At 42.4% G+C, this 11,580-nt stretch overlaps 1 protein-coding gene across 1 annotated transcript; it reads right to left on the bottom strand.

Moving 5' to 3' along the window:
* Window positions 1-3,477: 3,477 nt before the first annotated feature.
* On the bottom strand, window positions 3,478-11,368 carry CLPS (colipase). The gene is made up of 3 exons (XM_060233289.1): window positions 11,231-11,368; window positions 4,289-4,411; window positions 3,478-3,729 (listed from the first exon to the last, which is right to left on the bottom strand). Exons 1-3 carry the CDS (start codon window positions 11,312-11,314, stop codon window positions 3,580-3,582), a joined length of 357 nt encoding a protein of 118 aa, XP_060089272.1. The 5' UTR covers window positions 11,315-11,368; the 3' UTR covers window positions 3,478-3,579.
* Window positions 11,369-11,580: the final 212 nt, after the last annotated feature.

Below are 11,580 nucleotides of genomic sequence, written 5' to 3'. Positions count from 1 at the left end.
AACTGATCTCTATAGTTTGGAGATCAGTCATAATTCCAGGAGAGTTCCAGGCTTCACCTGGAGGCTGGCAACAGTATCTACCAAACTGCCTCTCTCAATATGTTCCTCTGAGTCAGCATCACACATCTGAGCAAAGCCTCCTGGAGGTGCCATCCTGCAAAAGGGTAAAAACAGCGGCCTGTATTTAAGCTTTCTCTGTTGTGGTAGTACCAATATAGGAACCAGAATTAAATTAAAAGTACTGGCTTCTCTAGTGGTTTGGCATGGCTTTGAATTGTTTTGCAGCCTAACGATTGTGCTATTTGTGCTAATTGCCAGAGTCCCTTTCTCAGAGGATTGTAGTTGTCAGCTGCACTCTTTCTGTGTGCCTCACAAACTCTTCTCTTTGAAATCACCCTTAGCTATAATCAGTAGGAATTATGTATTTCAGTTGCCCTTAACAATAGAAGGCAGGTGGCTGGATCTGTCTTCACAGTTTAATAATGCTCCGCCATTGCTTTAGTACAGGGGTGGCCAAACTGTAGCTCGGGAGCCACATGCTGCTCTTTCACACCTATTGTGCAGCTCCTGGAGGTCAAGGAGGAACTTAATGCAGGCTTACTCTCAAGAAAGCATGCTTAGTATTGGTATCTCAGTCAACCTTTGAGTGCTGACCCATAGGTAGGCAACTATTTCGGTCATGTGTGAAACAGGGAAGGAAGGGGAAATAGGCAGGCTTGCAAGCTCTTCTCCACCTCAGGTCACCTGGAAACCTAGAGCAGGGAAAGAGAGCACCAGACCCAAGGAAGCTACTGGAAGGAGGGACAGAATTAAAGAGGGTAGTGCAGGGTTCCCCTAGTTTTGTAACTCTAGTAGGAACTGTGTTTACTAACCTTGGTATCAAGGCAAAGACAAATGCATAATGATGCAAACGATGGTTTGATTTATATGGTGTATGTGTGTTTCCTTCTTCCACTGGTGCCAAAAAATAATTCCCGAACTTTTCCCTATGCTGGTTTTATGGGAGCTGTTATTCCCAGCTTTTTTTTTTAAAGTCTCCTTCTAGCATGGTCATGTTGTAAAGTGCATACATATGTATTTTATCTTTTTGTGCAAATAAAATATTAAGTTTTAATAAATATGTGTGTGATATTTGTTCATGTCTTGTGGCTCTCAGACATCTGATGTTTTTTCTATGTGGCTCTTATGTTAAGCAACCTTGGCCATCCCTGCTCTAGTAGGAAGTAATCTCCCCAGTTAAGATGGCCTGTGCACAACTCTTGACATTCACCTAAGAAAAGGAATTCCCTGACTGCTCCCCAAAGCAAGTGGCTTTTGTGAACCAATCTGAAGTTGCATCTGCCTCTCACAATTGCCTTCCTTTCCGTCTTTGGTCCTGTCTTATTTTAGTTAACAGGTCTTGGCCTACTATTTCAAGAGGCAGTGATATCACACACCATAATATTTCCAGCCAGACCTTGAGCCTTTTGGAGTTTAGTGCTATTTTGAAATCTTACTGAAGACTTTCTGTCCCATTTGTCCATTGGGAATTCTATGTGCAGTCTTTGGACGCACTGAAAAATAATCTTGTGGGTTTTGCAGCTTTCTGCAATTTATTGATGCATCAGAAACACTTTGATATTTTTTCTGAGCTTTTGCCTTTGGTTGAGATTTGTGGTTGGAGCACCCTATGCTAGGAGAGGATTTGAAGCAGGAATAATCAAGTCAACCTCCCATTCATTGGGACTCCTTTGATGGAACTGTGAAACTTTTAGGGAATTGTTATTGCTATTTAGTCTTCTATTGAACATATTTGTATGATTTTGTTTCAATACATTCTTATTCGGTCACTATAACTTCGGTTGTGCTGTCTTTAGGCCTCATTTTCAGCAGGAACTCACAGGAGTGCAGCTCCTGAACCTTTCTTAGGGTTTCCCCTCTTCCTCCCCACCTACCTTGTCCATTGAATAGTAGGTGCAGCTACGTAACAATCCCTTTGAGAAGTTTGAGAACCCCTCTGTGTGGTGGAATGATAGGCAAGACGGGACAGTTCTGTACAGCAGCCTGAACTGGTTTAGGCCTCTCTGGCTCTCGCCCATAAGGCATTGCTCAAGAACTGTTTATTTTTCTGAGTTCCAGTCTCAAAATAAAAAATCTAGATATGAGGACCTGTAGCTCCAAGCCCCTTCCCTGACACGGAAGGTGTTTATAACCTAATGATGCAATGACTCCAATCAGAGTCTTCTGGGAAGAAAAGGGAAGAGTCTGGGTTTCATCAGGACCATCCAATGTCTTGATTGACAGCTAATCTGGATTCTAAAGGTATTTAACAGAAGAGTTTGAGATGCTAAGGACCCCCTGCTGACACCATGGTTAAATCTTGCTGGAACAGCTGGGATGCATTTCTAAATAGATAATAATTCCTAAATGAGTAATAAGTACACTATTCATTTATAAAAACTGGCTTGTCTTTTCCCTTCTGTAAAATGAATACTGAAATTGCTTCTTGCTTGAAAATTTGTGCAGCATGGTTTTTTTTCAATATATCATAGATCAGAATAGGGTGTATTTCCATCCCCCTCTCTCAAACTATGGGGTTCCTGCCAGTTTTACCCCCTTCCCTTGTCAAGCTGGGTGGGGACGGGATTCCTAGGAAAAGCTCCTGGACTCCCCCAACACTCTGCTAGCTGAGTGAGATCTGGTCTGAATGTAAGTCTGGCCTTGACCAGAGAGGCACAAGCCTTTAGTCTGGCCAAAATACAGTATGGCCCTTGGTTCTTAGACCTTGGCAAGAAGCCTATGTCCTTCAGTCAGCTGAGCCAGTGGTTTTAGAACCCGCCTAGGAGTTTTGTATGCTCTCTCTCTCGTTTGTTTGTTCATTTCTTTTTAAAACTGTCTTGAGTCCCCACTTGGGAGAAAAGCAGGGGAGAAAGGCTAGAGCAAACAAACAGACAAATAAAACTCATGCTTGACCAAGAAAGGACATATTCATTTATAGTCCAGCCCAACAAAAGTAGCAGGGATAGACAAATCAAGATTATCACATAGCGAGAGAATGGAATCTGAGCCAAAGCCAAGAGGGAATGGGCATGAATATAGTGCTTTTCAGTGCCTTGTGCAAGCCAGGGGTGCAACATCTATTACATACAGAATGAAGTGGAAGCAAACATAAGCAGGCAGACTCAATGGTTCTGTTGTGTTTGTGAGCTCATTTTCTAGGAAAGCCAGATAACAACATTTTAGACATAAAGATGCAAAATAAAGGCCTATTAAGCTATATAACGCATACAGTGTAACTGAATCATGGAAATGGATGTCAAAATCTGAAAATATAGCTATGGTGTGCTGCTGCACAACAATATGCTGAAAATGTGCTCATAGAGAAAGATATCTAGCAGGTTAGGGCATGTAGCTAATTATATATTCTGACAATAGGTTATTTAAGCAAAAAAAGACAAATGCATATATAGAAAAGACAATAGCGATGTAACAGTTGTTGGGGACCTTGTAAGATATGCACAAAGACAGGAGTGATTTTTGTCCTGAAAGAGGTGATAGCTGCATCACTATAGGGAGGCACAAAAGAGCATCTGTGTATCTTTAATGGCTTTCATCATTGACTTTGTATTGTTTAGCTGGGTCCTGGCAAATGCCAAAGTCTGTGTTGATGATGCTCCCCACAATAGTTCTGTCAGCATTGCAAGATAAGCCATTCTCACAGGGACACCTGTAGTAAACCCCGTAGAGATGCTGCAGGGGAGACAAAGATATAGATTAGAATATACTCCTTTTCCAGTGTAAAAAACCAAATCTGCATCTCCTCCATCCTGCAACCTCAGACACCACACAGCACCCTCTCAGCCTATTAACTTTATTATTCCCTCCCCAATATATATTAATTTGCTTTTGAATGAGGCAGATTACTGGTCCATCTTGGCTGGTACTGTTAGTTCCAGCTGGCTGTGGTTCTCCAAGATCTTTGGCAAAGACCTTGCCCACTTACTGAGATGCTTTAATTGGAGATTGAACCTAAGATCTTCAGTTCTGCTTCTTGGCTAGCATTCACTGCTGATTCTTCCCAGATCTAATTATACATTTCTAAGTTTGTCAATTCTGGCTTGGGAAAATCCTGGAGATCTGAAGATCAGTTGTAGTTCCAGGAAAATTCCAGGCTCTACCTTGCGATTGGTAACCCTACTTTATTTTCTAGCTCTTCTTAAATCCTTCTACCAACTTTCTTCACTGCTGAAAATAAAGGCCAGCAAAACCATCAGTCAACAAGCACTACACCACAGGGAATCCCACCTACCTTGCGGGAACACTCCTGGTTCTCAGCTGCTTTATTTGTACAACGAGCCAGACTCATCCCTCTATCCCTGTGGCAGCATCCGTTTTTGCACTGGGCACTCTGAAGACATAATTCTCCATTCTCCTATAATGAAAAAACAGTCAAATTAGATACAGACCATAGGATAGTGTGTGTGTGTGTGCGTACACCTTGCTTCTTTCATCCTCCAGATTTATGTGACTGTTTTCAGTTAGTAAAACTGCCATAAGCTGTTTTATTTTTTAGATGTAGTGGCCAATTTCCCAGCAGCATACCATTACATCAACTGTTGATATTCTGGTTTTAACAGTTGGCATTTGGAAGTTAGTGAATTCCTTGTCATAATTCAGTTACTATTACTGCTATTTTGTATAAAGGAAAACTACCAGTTATATAATCCTTTAGCACCTTAGAACCAGGTGGCTCTCATTGTTCCCCAAACCAGCTTCCACTCACCCTTCTTAGGACATCAGGAAGCAGACCCTAATTGTTCTGAAATATAATATAAGCAACTATTCTTCTGGCTATTGTGAGCTCCTTCTTACCCTTGGAAATCACAAGGCTGAAGCTGGTTTGCAACAAACATAATTGTGAAGTGCTATCATTTGCTATATGTTTGATTGGCTAACTAGAACCAGGCCAATGCAGGTCATTGGGCATAAAGGAAGGACTGTTCATTCTAGTTTTGCCCTGTGTCTGGATTACATCTGACTTTGGAACATTTCTTGTTTTGGGTGGGTCTTACTGGTCACAGAAAAAGCCCCATGGCACAGAGTGGTAAAGCTGCAGTCCTGAAGTCCAAGCTCTGCTCACGACCTCAGTTTGATCCCAGTGGAAGCTGGGTTCAGATAGCCAGCTCAAGACTGACTCAGCTTTCCATCCTCCCAAGGTCGGTAAAATGAGTACCCAGCTTGCTGGGGGTAGTGTAGATGACTGGGGAAGGCAATGGCAAACCACCCCATTAAAAGTCTGTCATGAAAATGTGATGTGGAAATGACTGGTGCTTGCACAGGAGATTACTTTTACCTTTTACTGATCAGAACCCTTGACTTGGATTTTGGGACCTTATTGGACTCAGTCTTCTTTTTGCAACATCTGGATCTTGAACCAATGCCTGTGAATGTGCTTAGTTAGATTTTTCAGCTTTTTTATTTTTATCCTCATTGTTCACTGTTGAAGACATGAGCAGTGACTCATAAAAGCTCATATCCTGGTACAAATGTTATTAGTCTTTAAGGTACTCCTGGACTCTTGTTCTTTTCTACTGTTCTTTTGTTGACTATTTCTGCACAATTTTAAAACAAATCACTATACTTATATCTTGAATTCAGGATGCTTCACTCTGAATATAGTAGCTTTAGCCCTCATTGGCTACAGCTACCAGATTAATTGTTTTGTGAAACTTGCCTTGTAAGCATCTTACCTTACAAGAGTTTACTTTCTTGATTTTTAGTTCTAGGAGGGCCTGAGACTTTGTCCTGGTCTCTGGTTCTCTGGCTAATAGAAAGCGGCTTGTGTGGTGCTACCTTGGTGTGTCAGGACTCACACTTTAGCCTTTTTGGTTTTGTCTAGCTTGACTTGCCTACTTCCAAGGGATCCTGGCTTGGGGGTATCCCTGACTAATCAAACTATACTTAAAAGCTTGACAAGCTTGGTTTAGACCGCCATAAATCATGCACCCTCAGGGGGCACTCTCCTACAAGGATAGTTATGTTGTTCCATAGTCCAAAGCCTGGTTTTTGCTCTAACTGCTTCAGATTGGGGTGCTCCCAGCAGAAATGAAAAATGTGGGTGCTGCTTCCCCAAATAAACTTTGGATAACCCCCAGTCATAGAACCCAAAGCTCTCCAGACCAGAGTCTGGTCTGACAGCCAAGGTGCCTCTAGCAATCACTTTCATTTGTATTGCTAAGACGTCTTCTAAGATAAGAAGAAACTCATGGGCACACCAGTCCAAGAAACTGTGCCATACTTAGGAAGAACTAATCTTCAGTGGTGCTCTCTTTCAATGAAGTGTAACTCTCACTTGGTTGGTACTTAGTGATGTCCTGAGTAAGGTAACATAATGTGTTTTTATGCTGTTGTTAGACTAGTGTACCGTTGTGCTTAATAAACTAATTTGATTCCTAAATTGAACCACTAGTGTGTGTGTTTTGTCTTTTTATTTACTTGGATTTTTTACTGTCCTTCCCAATAGCTGGGCTCAAGGTGGTTAACAACAAAATTATAATTGTGAGAAATAACGTTAGAATAATTAAAACCATAAGATTTTACAGTCCCCAGAAAAGATGGCATCAGAATCTTGGTGGTGCTGCTATCTCACTAGGGGGTGGGGAGTGAAAGTGGAAGTGGGAGTGCCAAGATGGAACTGTAGCTATCCTCAGTCAAATATCAGGTGGAACATCTTTGCCTTACAGGCCCTGTGGAATGGTAGTAGATTCTGTAGGGCCTAGATGAAATTTGACAGAGAATTGCACTAGATTGGGGTCAGGGCACAAAAGGCCCTGGCCATGGTCAAGGACTGCTGGATGCCCCTTGGGCCAGAGACCACCAGCAGATGTTAGTTGCCAGAGTGCAAGGCTCTCTTGGGGGTTTACCAGAAGAAGCAGTCCCAAAGGTATGTGGGTCCCTTGCCATTAAGGGTCTTAAAGGTTAACACCAACACCTTGAACCTGATCCAGTACTCCACTGGGAGCAAATGCAGCTCCCACAGCATGGGAGAGATGTGAGCTGTGAGTAGGGTCCCCACGAGGGCCCAGGTCACTGCAATCTGTACCAGCTGGAGTATCCCAGTCAGCCTCAAGGGTAGGCCCACATAGAGCGAGTTACAGTAATCCATCCTAGAGGTGACCATCACATGGATTACAGTGGCTCGGTTGGGGTGAGACAGGAAAGCAGCCGGCTGCCTGACTTAAGAACATAAGAGAAGCCATGTTGGATCAGGCCAATGGCCCATCCAGTCCAACACTCTGAATCACACAGTGGCCAAAATACACACACACACACTGTGGCTAATAGCCACTGATAGACCTCTGCTCCATATTTTTATCCAATCCCCTCGAAGCAGGCTATGCTTGTAGCTGCCACCACCTCCTGTGGCAGTGAATTCCACATGTTAATCACCCTTTGGGTGAAGAAGTACTTCCTTTTATCTGTTTTAACCTGACTGCTCAGCAATTTCATTGAATGCCCACGAGTTCTTGTATTGTGAGAAGACTTGGTGTAGTTGATAAAATGCCAACCTGGCAAAGTTGGAAACTTGGTCCTCCGTTGTCAGATTCTGGATGATAGGTGCCAGTCTCAATGACACACTGTCCAGAGCTGGAAGTTGGGGCTCTGCACCAGCATCCCCCCCGACCCAGGCACAGAACCTCCATCTTAGAAGGGTTCAGTCTCAGCTGGCTCTGCTTTAGCCATCCTACCACAGCCTCCAATCCCTCAGCCAAGTTGGCTTGGATGGTATCTGGCTGGCCACCCAACAACAAATAAAGCTGGATGTCATCAGCATATTGATGGTAATCCAGCCTGAAGCTTCATACCAGGTGGGCAAGGAAGCACATGTAGATCATTGGGGAGAGGATGGCTCCCTGAGGCACACTACATATCAGGGGGTGCCTAGGGGACACTTTCTCCCTCAGTGCCATCCTCTGTTCCCAACATTGGAGAAATGAGGAGAGCCATTTCAAGACAATTTCAAAAACTTCTACATTGATGAGGAACAAGAGATTATGATCGACCATGACGAATGCCACTGTGAGGTCAGACAACAACAACAGCACTCACCTGCCTCAATCCAGTTGTCTGTTAAGTTTGTCTGTGAGCGCGACCAAAGCCATTTCCATCCTGTGACTGGAACAGAAGCTGGACTGGAATTGATCCAGCGCCAATGTGTCATCTAGGAAACTCTGGAGACGTTCAGCAACCACTCTCTCAATTACCTTACCAAAAATGGTAAGTTCAAAACTTGGCTGAACTATCAGCATAAGCCAGAGAGAGTCGGCTGAAGGAATCAAAAACTGAATCCAAAGGTGGCCAAGGGATCTCCAGTTCACTTACTGTATCAAAGTTGGCTGGCAGAGAGACAAGACTTTTTCCACAAAACAAATTTAAAAAAGCCTCACAACTAGTGGCTGAATTACTAGATTTTTGGATTCTCTCTGAGAGTGATGTCAAAGACCAGATTACCCTAAACAACTGAGCCAGGTGAGAGCTAGCAGATGTGATGGAGGCCACATAGAATTCTTTCTTAGCAGCCTTGACCACCATCTCATAGGTTTTCATAAAGGCCCTATAAGATGATCTTGCAGCTTCATCACAAGATCACTACCAAACTTGTTCTAGTGATCTCAGTTCCCATTTCATCCCCCAGAGATCTGAAGTGTACCAGGGGGACAATCGCAAGCAGGAGTGGAAAGGATTTGGGGGGCGGTGTTACATCAATGGCTTCAGAAAGACGGGAATTCCAGTCTTCTATCAGTTCATCTAATGACTCACTAGGGAGCATGAGTGGGTACAAGCAGAACATGTGGCTGCTCCCTGATTAATCAATAAATTCCATTGTAAAATTCACAAAACCAGGTCCCTAAGGGGGCCTTGAAGGGGGCAGCTTGTCAAGTGCCTTGCCAATCATAGGTTAAAAGTATTGTAAAGTCAGAAAGTAAATTCATGCACTGTGTTGACAGTATTCACAACCTGTTGTTTAATCTATTGCAGGGCTTTTTTTGTAGCAGGAACTGCTTTGCATATTAGGCCATACCCCCTGATGTAGCCAATCCTCTTGGAGCTTACAGTAGGCCCTGTACTAAGAGCCCTGTAAGCTCTTAGAGGACTGGCTACATCAGGAGTGTGTGGCCTAATATACAAAGGCATTCCAGCTACAAAAAAAAGCCCTAGTCTATTGTTTCTTGCTTGCATGCTTGTGGGAATGCGGTAAACAGTAGTAAGAGAGGTACCTTGGGAACTGGAGTGCTTTGCTTTGTGTTATCAGTGTCTTTGTACCAACCTGCACTGTGAGAACCAGAATGCTATGGACTGGGGGAATCAGGGCAGTGGGAACTGGGGGGAGGGTGTATGTGCAAAGGAGTATTCACATTTGCGGGCTTTTGCAAAGTATAAAGTGTATGCTTGAGCCATTGACTTCAGTCTTCACTCAAGGCACATGTTGAGTCACTATCTTTCCTGATGCTTTAATAAACAGAACTATTTTGGAACCCAATGGATTGTTTACTGTGCAAATAGGGGTAAGATTGACACTGCAGAGCATTCTGAAATCCAGTAGTGAGCCAAAATCCACTTAATTGCATTAGAACGCTGACAAAAACCTTCTCAATATAAACCCCAATATAAACCTCATTTATTCAGGTAGAACAGCCCCTCTTAACTAACTCCAATACTTTTGATGCTCCATGGGTAGAAGGAAAATCCACCCAATATCATGTGAACCCTTAACAAACCAGTTTACCTAAGTATGTGAAGCTTACACTGAAAGCACCAGTCCATCAAGATCAGCATGCTAGGATCTCAAGGAGAGGTTTTGCCAAGGAGTGAACCTGAGACCTTCTGCATGCCAAGCAGGTGCTTTAGCCCTCAGCCAGAACTCCACCCACTCAAGATACCCAACTTTTAAGACAATGGGATGTGTGTGGAGGTACTAGGGTCTGAAATATAATTTGAAAATAGAAATGCAAGGCAGAAAAGGGACACCCAAAATCCCATGCTCCCACTCAAACCTTCCAAAATGAGAAAAGAGTAGAGTCTGGCTCTACTGTTTAAAACTTTTAGTAGAGATGCAAAAGGACTGAAAAGCACCAGAAACAAAAGGTGTTCCCTTTACATCCTGAGATAACTGGAGTTGAATTTCTGGCCTATTGACACATGAATGGACAAGGGGATCTGGAAACCCATCATATAGCAGGAGACAAAGCCAAGCAATAGATCCATGACTAAGCTGGAACCTGAATGTGGATATCATGGGTCCAGGCCCAACATTACCTACTAAACAGGTAGTAGATCACTCTGACTCTTATAGGTCTCATATTCAGCTGCTTAGAAGTACCCCCTTCCTTTGCAAGGTCTCTCTTATTAAAACTCTTGCCTAAATGTTGAAAGATCATGAACTTGATTTTATGGATACATTTGTGAATAGGGCAGTAATTGCAGTTCCAATTTACTTTGATACATTGATTTATCTACATAATTCAGCTTTACAGATATTTTGTTCCTCCATATAGCTAGAATTGAACCTTGTGCACCCTGTTGTGATACCCTTGGGCACTGTGGAGTTCCAAGCAAAATCCTACTTCTGTTTGTTTGAGTCTCCTATTCCTGCAGTGAGCTGGAGTGCCAAAATATCTCTGAAATAGGTACTGTATTGGCTTATGTACTGGCATGCAAAAAATACTTATACATGCCTTTCCTCTGGGCAACAATCCCTGCACTAAAGAGAGAAGACCATGAGCCGCAGGGTGCATCCGCCTCATGAGGTTGTTCTTGAGAAGTGCACACTAAGAGAGCAGACCTAAGCAGTTCTATATAATAATAATAATAATAATAATAATAATAATAATAATAATAATAATAATAATAATAATAATAATAATAATAATAATAATAATAATAATAATAATAAATTTTATTTGTACCCCGCCCTCCCCCGCCGAAGCAGGCTCAGGGCGGCTAACAACACAGTGACCAATGGTACATTAATAAATAAAACATTAATAAACAACATAGTAACCAATGGTGCATTAATTAAAACCATTACATTAAGAACATTAAATTAAGCATTAACTTAACCTTAAAAACCAGTAGAACATTAATTAAAACAAACTATAACAGACTACTCAGAAACCTACTTGGATCTGTTCCGTGGGACTTACTCCGAGCAAAACGTTCTAAAGATTGCATTGCAATAGTTCTCTCTTACCAAATTGATGATGAATTCCGTTTGACTATAACTGGACTCTGCCAAGACAAGTGGAAGCAGCAATAAAATCAAAACTCTTTCCATTCTTTCTCAGATGTGGAAGCAGTGGATATGATGCTCTTATGAGAAGATTCCAGAATTATTGGTATGCTGGAGACTTATAAAGTATGTCATCAAAATCACATGAACTCCACCTTCCAATAGTCTGTGAACACATATTCCGGTGATTTCAAAATTCAGGGTCAAAACAACTCTCTCATGGCCATCAAGAGTTTAAAAGGAAAGAGCAAAGATAAGACTTCTCAGCCCAGTGCAATGGATTTACAAAGGCCTAACAGTGCTTGCATTTC

The sequence above is a fragment of the Heteronotia binoei genome, chromosome 2 (genome assembly GCF_032191835.1).
Source record: "Heteronotia binoei isolate CCM8104 ecotype False Entrance Well chromosome 2, APGP_CSIRO_Hbin_v1, whole genome shotgun sequence".
In the NCBI taxonomy this organism is placed as follows: Eukaryota; Metazoa; Chordata; class Lepidosauria; order Squamata; family Gekkonidae; genus Heteronotia; species Heteronotia binoei.
Note: the sequence above shows the minus strand (reverse complement) of the source record. Positions and strands in the feature narration are given on the sequence as shown.